The following is a 15,029-nucleotide window of genomic DNA, read 5'->3' on the forward strand; positions in this document are numbered from 1 at the left end:
AATATGCCTACTTGGTTTAATGTGCACCTGCCAAATACCTTATTGCCAATTCACTAACTAAATCCCCATAATTTATTTATTGATGTGGTGAGGTTAAGTGAGCTTGCTATGGTGAGTGCTGAATTTTCTGTTTAAATATATAGATTTTTCAACCTCAGAAACTATATATATATATATATATATATATATATATATATATACATATATATATTTATGATATATATATTTATATTTATGATATATATATATATATATATATATATATACACGCACACAGTGATCTAAGTGGGCCTGTATGCGGCGGTATGGCACACTGGCACTTCTTTCCACTGAACCCAGAAGTCTTTTTTTAAAATTAAATTAAAGAGTGTGCCGCAGGAGGTGAGGGAAGTGGCTAGCATGCTGCACTAAGGATGCTGCTCCCGTCCCTGCCCGGCACTCACGCCGACTAGGCGGCTGTGTAGAGCGCCGGACCTGTGAGGCTCTAGGCTCTCTGCTGCTCACAGCGCCCGCTGCTCGCAGCCGCTCACCACCCACCGCCCACCGCTGACCGCTCACTGCCACTGACCACAAATGGCAGTGGTCAGAGGGACCTCACTGCCACCGCACCAAAGGTCTCCTTCTCACCGCCGCTGCCCATGGGATCCTCTGCCACCACCTACTACACCTCTGCACAGACGCCGACCACAGTCCCTTCCGCACCTTACTTATGCTCACTTATTTGTGTGCATTGCTGCCTGGAGTTATACAGTTTAGTGTTTTAGAGTCCTTCTCATTTTCTGCCTCCCTACCTTACATCTTGCTTCTATTTGCTTGTGACATTTCACCAAATCCAGACCCCAATCACATGCCCCACTCACATTCACCTGATTCACAACAATATATGAATCCAGCTAACCTCATAAACATCACTTCTCCCATCACCCTCCAAATCACTAAAATGTGCCTTATTGAATGCACGCTCCGTTTATAATAAATTAACATCCATCTATGACATCTTCTTTTCTAACAACTTGAACCTGCTGGCTATAACAAAAACCCACAAGCAGACACCACCTCCTCTGCAGCACTGTCACACAGTGGACTCCATTACACATACCTCCAGGCCTGGTAACAGTAAAGGTGGGGTTGGAATATTACTATCCCAATCTTTCACATACACAGCTGTACCACAGGTTCTACCACTCCCATTCACATCATTTGAAGTACATTCTATCTGGATTTACACTCCTTACTCTCTGCATGTTGCAGCTATATATCTCACACTTGGGATACCCAATCAATTTCTGCAAGATTTTTTTCTGCCAGGCCCCCTCACTTCCTATCCTCTGATATCTCCACTATGATAATAGGTAATTTCAGTATCACTATTGATAGTCTGAAATCTATTTCTCATGACTGCAAACTACTCTCTCTAACCTCCTCTCCTGATCTCTCCCAATGCTCTCACTCCTCTACTCATCAGGAGGGCCATGGCATTGGTCTTATATTCACCAGACTATGTTCAGTTTCTAAATTCATTAACACTCCTTTCCCTCTCTCAGATCACAACCTTATCACCTGCATTCTCTCCTCTATTACTTCAAAATCATTGTCACTGAAGTCCTCCAATTCTCATCAAATCCACAGAAATATCAAGACAATTAATTTTCAATAACTTCCCACCTCTCTGCAACAACTGCTCTCACCTACAGTATTTCTCCATTCCTGAAAGGCTGTATCACACCTGAACCAGACTTTAGAAATAGCCCTCAATTAAATGGCTCCAGCTACCTGCATATCACACTTCACATAGGCCTAGATGTCAACTGTGGCACTCTAAATTAACAAGACACCAGCAAAAACTGTCATGCAAAGCTGAACATCAGTGGAGTAAATCTCATACTCCAAGCAACTTCCTCAATTATAAGACAATCTATCACTCCTATGTAATGCCCTGAACACTGTCAAATAAACATATTTCTAAACTCTCATCTATGCTCAAGCCTCTATCCCCAAGATACTTTTTAATACGTTTCAATTACTTCTTAAACCCTCCCTCACCCAACCCACCAGCCACTATTAATGGCATGCTTTTACTCAGTCACTGATCTGCTCAATTTACTACATGAACCCACTGACACCTTTTCTTCATTTAAGCCCACAAATAAATATGAAGTATCAACACTCTTCTCATCCTCCTACTATACTACCTATACTTTTGATCCTAAACCCCTACAAGTAAGTAAAGCTCTGTCTCCTGAGCGCATCCCAACATTGACTAAAGTTTGTTCTCTCTTTCTTTATATTGGTATCTTTCCTTCACTGTTCAAGCATGCAGTGATTACTCCCATTCTGAAAAAAGCAAAATTCTGACCCAAACTCTCTCTCAAACTACCGTACCATCTCTCAGCTCCTATGACACTCCAAGCTACTTGAGGGACTCGCCTCACACACTTTCCTAACTGACACAACTTATTGGACCCACTTCAGTCAGACTTTGTTCCCAACACTCCAGAGACAGCATTGACTAAAGTAATGAATGATCTGGTCACTGAAAGTCTAAATGCCATTACTCACTTGTTATTCTTCTAGATCTCACTGATGCCTTTGGCACCGTTAACCACTATCTTCTCATACAAACACTACAATCCCTAGGTCTTCAGGACACAATCCTTTCTTGATTCTTATCCTACCTATCTAATCACTGTTTCAGTGTCTGCTTCACTAAATCCACCTACTCTTTAAAACCTGATATACGGGAAGATATTCAGGAGGGGACCGTAGACACTGTCGAGACATTATGGGTAGAAATTGCATGCGGGGAAAAAGGAATAAAAAAGTTAGTATTGGGTGTATGCTATAGGCCGCCTGGTATCAACGCATCTGATGAGGAATTGTTACTAAAGCAAATTGAAAGAGCAGCAGGAGTAGAAGACATAGTAGTGATGGGAGATTTTAACTATCCAGAGATAAACTGGAAAAACGATTCATGTGATACTGCTAGGGGAAATATGTTTTTAAACACACTTAATGATAACTACTAAGTTCAACTAATTGAGGAAATATGCTAGGGGAAATATGTTTTTAAACACACTTAATGATAACTACTTAGTTTAACTAATTAAGTAGAAGCGGCTAAAGTAGAAACTGAAAAACTAGTAGCAAAGGAAAGCAAAGCGAATCCCAAAAAATAATTTAAATACATTAATAGCATGAGATTAAAGAAGGAGAGTATAGGCCCTTTAAAAGACAAGTTGGGAGTCTTAAGCAAAAATGATAATGACATAGCGGACACACTAATGAGTTTTTTTCAACAGTATTCACTCGTGAGGACCCAATTCAGGGACTAACGCACAATCTCAATAATGAGAATATCACACTGATAGGTACTTATTTAAGCGAGGAAGTAGTATGTGACCGATTAAAACATTTAAAGATTAATAAATCACCAGGGCCCGATGGTATTCATCCAAGGGTTCTAATGGAGCTTCACTCTGAACTGGCAAAACCGCTATCTTTGATCTTTAAGGATTCAGTTATATCAGGTATGGTTCCCAAAGACTGGTGTATAGCGGAAGTAGTGCCTATATTCAAAAAGGGAAGTAAAGCTGAACCAGGTAATTATAGACCAGTTAGTCTTACATCTATAGTGGGGAAAGTATTGGAAGGTATTCTAAGAGATAGTATTCAGAAGTTCCTTGAAACCAATAAGGTCATTAAAAGGAATCAACATGGGTTTATGAAGGACAGATCCTGTCAAACCAACTTACTTGGCTTTTATGAAACAGTAAGCGCAAACCAAGATCAGGGTAAAGACGTGGATGTAATCTTTTTAGACTTTGCCAAAGCATTCGATACTGTACCACACATGAGACTTATCTACAAGCTACAAGAAACAGGGCTAGGAAGCACAATCTGCACTTGGGTCAAAAACTGGTTAGATAATAGGAAGCAGCGCTTTGTGGTTAATGGATCTTTTTCAACTTGGACTGAAGTGCTAAGTGGTGTGCCGCAAGGCTCAGTATTAGGACCGCTATTGTTCAATATTTTCATTAACGACCTAACAGAAGGTCTAGAGAGCATGGTGTCAATTTTTGCAGATGATACCAAATTGTGTAAGGCTATAAATACAGAGGAGGATGCCGAGTCTCTTCAGAATGACTTAGTTAAATTAGAAGCATGGGCAGCCAAATGGAGAATGCGCTTCAACACAGACAAGTGTAAGGTAATGCACTGTGATAACAAGAACATAAATTAAACCTACCTACTAAATGGGGTAAAATTAGGGGATTCTATACTGAAAAAGGACTTAGGTGTCCTCATAGATAGCAAGCTAAGCAGTAGTACCCAAAGTAGGACTGCAGCAAAGAAGGCTTATAAGATATTAGCATGCATAAAACGGGGAATTGATGCTAGGGACGAGAGTATTATACTCCCGTTATATAAATCACTTGTGAGGCCACACCTTGAATACTGTGTACAATTCTGGGCACCTTACTACAAAAAGGATATCCTGGAGCTAGAAAAGGTTCAAAGGCGTGCAACCAAACTAATTAGGGTATGGAGACGCTGGAATACGAGGAAAGGCTTGCAAGACTAGGCATGTTTACACTGGAAAAGAGGAGATTAAGAGGGGACATGATCAACATTTACAAATATATAAGGGGACAATATACAGATCTTGGCAGGACCTGTTTTTGGTTAGATCAACACAGAGAACTCGTGGATACTCGCTCAGGTTAGAGGAGAGGAGATTCCACACAATACGGCGTAAAGGCTTTTTTGCTGTAAGGACGATACGTGTTTGGAATTCCCTGCCTGAGGGAGTTGTATAGGCCAACTCAGTCAACACCTTTAACAATGGGTTAGATAAATTCCTAATGGATAAGGATATCCAGGGTTACGGGGCATAGTCACGCACTATGGTTATTATAAAAAAGAGGGGTTAATCGGAACGGCAGTCAGCAACTTAAGTCAAAATTTTATACAAAATAATCATTCATAGGAGACCACAAATAGGTTGAACCCGATGGACAATTGTCTTTTTTCAACCTTAGATACTATGTTACTATGTTACTATGGCCCTCATTCCGAGTTGATCGGTCGCAAGGCGAATTTAGCAGAGTTACACATGCTAAGCCTACGCCTACTGGGAGTGAATCTTAGCTTCTTAAAATTGCGACCGATGTATTCGCAATATTGCGATTACAAACTACTTTGCAGTTTCTGAGTAACTTCAACCTTACTCTGCCTGTGCGATCAGTTCAGTGCTTGTCGTTCCTGGTTTGACGTCACAAACACACCCAGCGTTCACTCAGACACTCCCCCGTTTCTCCAGCCACTCCTGCGTTTTTTCCGGAAATGGTAGCGTTTTCATCCACACGCCCATAAAACGCCGTGTTTCCGCCGAGTAACACCCATTTCCTGTCAATCACATTACGATCGCCGGAGCGATGAAAAAGCCATGAGTAAAAATACTATCTTCATTGTTAAATTACTTGGCGCAGTCGCAGTGCGAATATTGCGCATGCATACTAAGCGGATTTTCATTGCGATGCGAAGAAAAATACCGAGCGAACGACTCGGAATGAGGGCCTATGTTCACTACCTCTATTAGTTGGAGTAACGCAAGGCTCAGTCTTAGGTCCTCTGCTTTTCTCAATCATTACCACATCTCTTCTCAAACTAATCATCTCTTTTGGATTTGAGTACAATCTATATGTGGATGATACTCAAATCTACATATCCTCAATATACTGTCACCATCTGTATTGATCCATGTCACTGAATGCCTTTCTGTCATTTCATCTTGGATGTCATCTCGCCACGTCAAATTTGATATTTCCAAAACAGAATTAATTATATTTCCACCGACAAATAGCAGTTGCCAACCTGCTATCTATATCCCTGTTGAGAACTCAGCAATCAATCCCACAAGTTTGCTGCCTAGGTATCATCCTTGACTCTGAACTATCATGCTACATGTGTCTAAAAAACATATCCAAAGTATGACCATACCTTACATAAGACTACAAGAACTGTAATCCATGCTCTCGTTATATCCCACATTGATTATTTGCAATAGTCTTCTTACTGGTCTCACAAAAAAAGAGATTCTCACCACTACAATCTATTTTGAATACAGCTGCAAGGCTAATCTTCCTTGCTAGGCATTCATCATCTATTGGATCCACTCTGTCAGTCCCTCCAGTGGTTACATGTATTCTACCGTATTCAATATAAAATACTTTACTCACACACAAGGCCATTAACCAAACCACACCAACGTACATCTCTTCACTTATTTCAAAATATCTCCCAATTCTTCACAAGATCTACGTCTCTCATATACACTTATTATTCATGCCCATTTACGATTGCAGGACTTTCTTCAGGCTACACCCCTCTGTGGAATGTCCTCCCACTAACAATAAGACTCTCCTCTAGTCTCCAAACCTTCAAGCGTTCCGTGAAAACTCACTTCTTCAGGCAAGCTTATCAAATTCCAGAACTGCCCACATAAACTTCTTAACCATTACTATTCAATTACTGAACATCCCCACTGTACAGTCCACACATATTCTCATATATTTTTTCTTTCTTCACTTTCCCTTCCTCCTGGCTCCAGACCAACATTGCTGTGTGACCATATCATACAGCCCACCAAAAACCTTTGCCATCTGGTGGATCATTATGCAGTAGATTACACCTATCCTTGTGTATCAATGCCCATTTTCCTATAGATTGTAAGCTTATGAGCAGATCCTTCCTACCTCTATGACTGTCTGTTATCAACCAGTTTGTTTTATCACTGTTGATAAAATAATATATTTTTTTATTAACTGTTAATAAATAAATAATGTGGAATGAGGTTCCTTCCAAACAACTCAAATTTAATTTAATTTGCCCACAGAACATTTTGCTGCTGTGGTTGTTACTGTATGTAGTACATACATCAGATGTACTTTAGTGAAGTGCTGATGTACAGCACTGTATTCTTCAATGGTGTCCTCCCATGAACAGCATTCTTTATCAGTGTTTCACTTATTTTAGATTTGTGTACAGATATGTTTACAAGTTGCAGACACTACTGTATATCTTTAGTTGATATTCTAGGATTATTGTTAATCTCTGTTGAGCATTCTGCGCTCTGCGCATGCAGTCACATTGGGATGACCACTCCTAGTATAATTCAGCAGTGCAAATTTTTTTTCATATGTAGTATAGACATATTAGGCTGGATGTAATGCAGTGGCATTACAAGGCAAAACTAACCTGGTTTAGCCTTATAAATGTTTACAGCTTCAAAAAAATGATGATGACTAATTAAAAAATAGCTCAAAAGGTAACTAGTTAAGAAAAAAGAAAAATAAATAAAAATGGGTTTTCTTTCCTAAAATAACCAACTAAACAAAGGAAAAGCAATATGGCTACAAAACAAAAGTATACACTGTATATACTGTACAATCTGTAAGACTAAATGTTATGCCCACACCTCACAAAAAAAAAACATTTCAAGAGAAAGGACTGGGTCCCATTAAACTAACCCCTCAGGGTGGAATGCTTGTGACACGCAGCACTTTCTTTAATGGACTGTCTGAATTTCTGTATATCCCTTTCAAATTAATGGGAGTCATAAAATATATAAAAAGAAACTCTTCATAGTGTAGTAGATTAATACAATTTATTAAACCATAAATGTTACCGACACTCAAGAATACAAATCAATGTTAAAATCCAGTAAACAGTGAAGATGTATTTCTACCAGAAATACAACTGAAAACAGCACATCAAAAAGTCATCCTCTTGGTGCAGATGGAGCCCGGGTTGGTCATCAAGTCAAAGTTAATAAAGTTCTCTGCCAAATGTAATTTCAAACTATGTGCTTATGTGCCCCAAAGCCTAAGTGCTGAAAACATTTTGCTGTGTTTCTTTGCAGATATTGTTCCTGGACCAATAATAATAAATCCCCCATAGCTTTGTTTTAACTTTTTAGTATTGATGTATTGTATTTATGATTACTGTCCTGTAATTGTTATTAAATTGAAGTGTTTACTCCCCAAGAATTTATGGTGGATATATGTACTGTAAAAACAAGTTGTGAAACAGTGAAACATTTTGTCTACGCTGTTTTCTTTCTGCCCTGAGATACACGGATTCAGGGGGAAATGGAATTAAAAGCTATTTTTGAGGAAAGTACAAAACATGGCAGATTGCCAATGATTTTGGATCCAAACCATTAGAATTAATGGTCAACAGTTTACACGGTTAACAAGCAATACACTGGCTAGGTTTGAAACTCCTAAATCACCAGCAGATTAGCTCAACATATTGATGATTTAGGGCCCAATTCTGAGTTGATCGCAGCAGTAAATTTGTTAGCAGTTGGGCAAAACCATGTGCACTGCAGGGGGGACAGATATAACATGTGCAGAGAGAGTTAGATTTGGGTGGGGTGTGTTCAAACTGAAATATAAATTTCAGTGTAAAAATAAAGCAGCCAGTATTTACCCTGCACAGAAACGAAATAACCCACCCAAATCTAACTCTCTCTGCAAATGTTATATCTGCCCCCCATCCTGTAGTGCACATGGTTTTGCCCAATTGCTAACAAACTGCTTTATTTTTACACTACAATTCAGATTTCAGTTTGAACACACCACACCCAAATCTGCTAACAAATTTGCTGCTGCGATAAACTCAGAATTACCCCCTTAGTAAAGTAGTATTGAGTAATATGGGCCCAATTCCGGAGCCCCTGGTTGTGTGTAAATGTTTCTTTTTCTGTGCACCCTTTTTACTTAAACCTTTTATATGGTGCCCCTTCCTACAAAACAATTAGATCTGGTCCCACTTGGTTTTGCCTTTCAAATTATTGCTGCTTTAAATGTGAAATCAGAATCAATGGAATGATGCAGCTACACAGGGCCTAATTCAGAGTTGATCGCAGCAGCAAATTTGTTAGCAGATTTGGGTGTGGTGTGTTCAAACTGAAATCTGAATTGTAGTGTAAAAATAAAGCAGCCAGTATTTATCCTGCACAGAAACAAAATAACCCACCCAAATCTAACTCCCTCTGCAATTGTTATATCTGCCACACCTGCAGTACACATGGTTTTGCCCAACTGCTAACAAATTTGCTGCTGCGATCAATTCTGAATTTCCCACACAGAACGCAGACCCTACTGCATAAACCCTTGTCTAAAAATGTTTGCAATGTGCATTATTACTGTTGGTGACCTGCTTCTATAGGTTTTATAGCCTTAATAATATTGTTTTTTATTAATATAAATGGAATCACTTTGGAACAATTATTTTTATTAACAATACATTTATATATGCTGTTCTGTTAATATATAACCTAAAACTTTAGAATATCCTATGTGTAGGATATCCTATGTGTACTGTGTCCAGTGTTAAAAATTCATATATCATTATTATTTGTATCGTACATTACTCTTTTTTATGTTGTCTTTAATCATTATGCATTTTATATTAGTTTAAAGTGTCATTGATCCTTTAGAAAATCTATTCCGCGCTCTGTACTAACATTTTGTATACAGATGCGCTGACACAGTTTATTATTTCTTTCAGAGCCTGCCGATCACAACAAAAAAGTCCTGTTCCAAAAGGAAATGCTTCTGAAAGCTTAATGACTTCCTAATCAGTTTGAAAACTAGCATACTTCTGTATTATGTATAGTATGTTTTTAAGTGAAATAAATGTTTTTGGTTGTGAGCTTGTAGATTAGCATAGTGCTGTGATGTCATACTGAACTAGGTATGTACAAGAAATGTGGAGGGCTTCACTGTCACCCAAGTTTTTTACCAATGTGTGTCAAAATCTGCAACATTTTCAACTCACAACACATACGTTTACAAACTGGAACTCTTAACATATCCAAATTAAATAATTTAGCACACAAAAGGAAGTATTCAGTTTTAAATAAATATAAAATCATTCAGGCTTATTCAGTTTTGTGTATTTCAGAAAAACCCTAGGATAAAAAAATAACTCACCGTGGCTGCTGGGTTTTTCCTATTCAATTGAAGGAGAGCAAACGAGCCATGGTGATTTCTTTTGATATCACCACGTCTGTTTTCTCACAGTCCCAGGGCAAGATCAATTTTCCTTAAATCGATAGTTTAAAGAAAAATTGTCAGGACATGCTTTGGAACCCTGAGGACAGCCCCACCTCCCTTTAATGACTAATTAAGCAATCGGAATATTCCAGTTAGCTTAATTAGTCCTTAAGTACTCACCCTCTGCTGTGATGACTTAGTTCTCCGCATCCCAACAAGCTGGTCTTTTGCAGCAGCAGTGTGTGTGAGAATGTGTGAGTGTGTGTGTAAGACCCTGTGACCCCCTGTCAGGTGTGTGTAGCCCCTAGTATGTGTGTGTGTGTGTGTGTGTGTGTGTGTGTGTGTGTGTGTGTGTGTGTGTGTGTGTGTGAGAGCCCCGTGAGTGTCCGGTGTCATCAGCAGGAAGAACTACATCTCCCATAATCCTCCTCCCTTTCCAATAGCTTCCTCTTCTCCCAGCATGCATCCTGGAAGGACAACTCAGCATGGAGGGGAGCTGACAAGAAGCCTGAAGAGGAAAAAAAGGGGGCAGGGCTCAACTGCACACCCTATTACTAAAGATATTAAGAGGTGCTATCATGCTGAGGCTTCTTATACTATGCTGGAGGAAGAGAAATGCAGATGTGCACTCCTAGCACTAAGAACACTGGGGGTCATTCCGAGTTGTTCGCTCGGTAAATTTTTCCGCATCGCAGCGATTTTCCGCTTAGTGCGCATGCGCAATGTCCGCAGTGCGACTGCGCAAAGTAAATTTGCTATGCAGTTAGGTTTTTTACTCACGGTTTTTTCTTCGTTCTGGTGATCGTAATGTGATTGACAGGAAGTGGGTGTTTCTGGGCGGAAACTGGCCGTTTTATGGGTGTGTGCGAAAAAACGCTACCGTTTCTGGGAAAAATGCGGGAATGGCTGGAGAAACGGAGGAGTGTCTGGGCGAACGCTGGGTGTGTTTATGACGTCAAACCAGGAACAACAAGCACTGAACTGATCGCAGATGCCGAGTAAGTCTCGAGCTACTCAGAAACTGCACAGAGATGTCTTTTCGCTATATTGCAAATCTTTCGTTCGCAATTTTAAGAAGCTAAGATTCACTCCCAGTAGGCGGCGGCTTAGCGTGTGTAAAGCTGCTAAAAGCAGCTTGCGAGCGAACAACTCGGAATGAGGGCCACTGATAGTAAGAATAATTTAAATAAACTCGAACAATTAGCATAGAGTATAAGTGAAGTTCTTAGCACACATTTGCGCAAATATGCGGGCCCATGTACCGCGACTAGGTGACTTCATCACATGGGTCCCTAACATTCCTAATACTTTCACATTACATAAATTCATCCAGGTCTTACCTTTAAATAGTGCTCTTATCAATGTATAATCTGAAATGCAGGAACCTAGCTATTTAAAACACATGGGCCCGCATATTTGCTCAAATGTGTGCTAAGAACTTCACTTATACTCCATGTTAATTGTTAGAGTTTATTTAAATTATTCTTACTATCAGTGTTCTTAGTGCTAGGAGTGTGCATCTGCATTTCTCTTCCACCAAGAAGCCTGAAGAGACCAGAGGAGCACTGGAACATACTGGTAAGTATCCAGTGTTCCGTGGCCACATTTTATTTCACACCGCAGTTTTTTTAAGGCAAAAATCACTCAAATATATTTTTTTAATGAATACTGTTTGTGTATCGAGAGCACACATACTGTGGTAATTCAAATTTGGTTGCAAGATTTTTTTTAATTTTGTACTGGCAAAATCGTGCAGGTAATTGAATATGCCTCATTGTATGAAAGCCATTGGTGAATTATAATAGGAGCATTTTGATAGGTAGTAGTTGTTCCATAGCTTTGGGGGAGTCTGGTTTTCTTAATACTGTATGTGGTATAAATATTTCCTTTGGGTGAGGAGCTTGCTCTAGATCCCTATGAAGTTGCAGAGATGATATTGCTAGTTATTGTAAAATACACAGTCTGAGACCTACTGTCCATACTTTGGGCTAGGGGATTGGGCTAGGGGACTGCTATGTTCTAATATAAATTGTTCAATAGAGAATATTTAATCAGTATACAGTAATAATCTTTTAATTGATTTTATTGACGTTATTGTGATTTGTTGATGGATAATACCTTATTCAATAAATTGTTATGTATATTACAATATAATATTATGTGATGAATGTAAGTATGTTACCTACAACTGTAAAAGACATATAGTACATCTTTTCTTGTACACATTTCTTAATATATACCAAATAAAATCATTGAATTTACCAATGCTGACGTGGCGGCTAATTATTACAGTTTTCAGAAATATCGTTATGCTACAATATATAGGTTTCCAGATAGTAAAAAATATTTAGAGTTGATAATTTGTAAAACATGTTGGATTCCATAATTTTATTCTGTCCCCTCCTTTTCATAATAGGAAATCCTGCCTTTGCAGGGTTAATTTGGAAAGGCTATAACTGTTGAAAGAATTTACAAAGTGGGGATGATCGTTTTAGGTAGAAACTTGTTGGGTTCCCACATTGCAAGCAGCTCTAGCTTTGATAAGCAGACAGGTTCTTCCCAAACACTGAAGTCCTGATGATGGTTAGGTAATTATTTGAGTTTCCTACAACTGGCCACTGTCACTCTTAAGCTGGGTACACACTAGAGTGATGTCGGAACGAGATGCCATTTTGTAACAACATTTTGCCTACATAGCTCAGTGTGTATGCATGATCACATGCTCCCGTTGCCGCTAGCGATAGACACTTTGTTGTATGTGCTGCACATAAAATCAAGCATTGTCGCTAGCGTTTTTTGCCTATCATGCAGTGTGCACTGAGAACCGGACGAGAAAGGATATTTTGGAATGATGTGATGTCACTTCCTTGCCACGCCCGGTCCCCCCTCCATTTCTCTTCTGTGCTGGATGCTGATCTGGAGAATCACCAGAAGCAGAACAAAAGTCTGCTGTATTGTATACAGTATGTTTTAAGCTGTGGGGCCTGTGCATATTTAAACCTTGCTGTGTGTACGCTGTGGGGCCTGTGTATATTTAAACCTTGCTGTGTGTAAGCTGTGGGGCCTGTGCATAGTTAAACCTTGCACATATGATGGCTTTGCACATCTCAAGTATGATGATCCCCAAAGCTTGTGGAGAAACTTGGGAGCCAAATTTGAGATCAACAAGGGACCTGCCAGTAGCCAGGAAGCGAAGGGTTACCACAAGTCCTGGATCTCAAGAAGCAAAGGCATGTGAGACATGGAATCTCTTTGAAGCAGTCTCCTTGATCCAGCAGGCCCTCTCAGCTCTTCTCCTCTTGTGAGCTTTCTGAGTAACAGGGAGCGTAGCCAAAACAATGGAATAGACAGCCACAGCTTGGCAGTGATTAGCATCCATGTCACAGAGCACTTTGTAAAAAGAAAGCTGACCTGTACAGCTATGTAAAGCATCAAGCAAGTAGCCTCACAGCTACACAAAGTGATAATGGTGATTTCTCCTTTCTACAACACAGCCCACTGTACAGCCACAGTCCACTGTACAGCCCATTATTCAAATATCAAGAGAACCTAACCGATGGTTGCTCTAGTGTGTACAGGAGCAACGAAAGGCGCTAGCGACTATACAATAAAAAACATTGCATGGTCATTAGCAATATTGCAGTGTGTGTACGCTTTACCTCGTTTGTTGTGAGCTCAAAGAAAATTGTCAGTAAAGTCAGAACAACTGCTGGTCACTCTAGTGCAGGAATTCCCAACCACGGTCCTCAAGGCACACTAACAGTGCAGGTTTTAGTGATATCCAGGCTTCAGCACAGGTGACTTAATTAGTAGCTCAGTTATTTTTTAACCATCTGTGCTGCAGCCTGGATATCACTAAAGCCTGCACTGTTGGTGTGCCTTGAGGACCGTGGTTGGGAATGCCTGCTTTAGTGTGTACAAGGACATTGAAAGAGAGACTGAAACACTGTTATGGATACTCAGGCAAATATAAAACAACTAGGTTTGAAATTTCTTGGGATCCATAGCTCATGTCTTATAATATAACCACCCAGTGGCGTCACAAGCCGGGTGCGTGGGGGTGCGGCCCGCACCCAGGTGTGACGCCTAGAAGGGGTGACACCACACTGTGGGCTCCTCTGCAATGACAGGATCCAAGCGCTGTAGTGTGAAATTCTGCTACAGCACCCGGCTCCTATCTTAGCAGAGGAGCCGACAGCGCAGGGAGACAGTCTCCCAGGACAGCCCAGAACAGCCCAGCATCTCCGGAGATGCTGGGCACGCCCCCGGAGTGATGTCCCCACGAGGCCATGCCCCCTTGATGCGAACGCGCTCCCCGGCGCGCTGGGATATGAAGGTTGTGCACCGGGTGTCACCACACCCGGTGACGCCTCTGTAACCACCTACTGGGTTTGTCAACGTGCATGTAGTAATGAGTAACAAACAATTCTGTGTTGTCCCTTTAAACTAATTATAATCATCCCCAGTACTCAATATCTCAGAGCTCATTTTATTGCCATAGGTTCACTTCACTTTCATCCAATTTTTTCACTGTATCTCTTATGTGACCTATTGTCTCTTCTTATGTATCCCAGGCACCTTGTTTATCTTGTATAGGGCCTATTTCAGACCTGATCGCAGCAGTAAATTTGTTCTCTAATGGGCAAAACCATGTGCACTGCGGGGGGGGGGGGGGGGCAGATATAACATGTGCAGAGAGAATTAGAGTTGGGCGGGTTATATTGTTTCTGTGCAGGGTAAATACTGGCTGCTTTATTTTTACACTGCAATTTAGATTTCAGTTTGAACACTCCCCACCCAAATCTAACTCTCCCTGCACATTTTATATCTGCCCCACCTGCTGTGCACATGGTTTTGCCCATTAGAGAACAAATTTGCTGCTGCAATCAGGTCTGAATAAGGCCCATAGATTTTGTTACAATGGCTAACTATTTAGCAAGGCCAGAAATGAAAATCCTGAAACAG

At 40.3% G+C, this 15,029-nt stretch overlaps 1 protein-coding gene across 1 annotated transcript in view; it reads left to right on the top strand.

Moving 5' to 3' along the window:
- GFRAL (GDNF family receptor alpha like) overlaps positions 1-11,231 on the top strand; it is a 121,593-nt gene extending 110,362 nt beyond the window's left edge. The window contains exon 10 of the mRNA XM_063919654.1: positions 9,577-11,231. Within this exon, the coding sequence (XP_063775724.1) occupies positions 9,577-9,646 (70 nt within the window). The 3' untranslated portion in view covers positions 9,647-11,231. The remainder of the gene's footprint in view (positions 1-9,576) is intronic.
- Positions 11,232-15,029: the final 3,798 nt, after the last annotated feature.

Source organism: Pseudophryne corroboree, chromosome 4 (genome assembly GCF_028390025.1).
Source record: "Pseudophryne corroboree isolate aPseCor3 chromosome 4, aPseCor3.hap2, whole genome shotgun sequence".
Lineage (NCBI taxonomy): Eukaryota > Metazoa > Chordata > Amphibia > Anura > Myobatrachidae > Pseudophryne > Pseudophryne corroboree.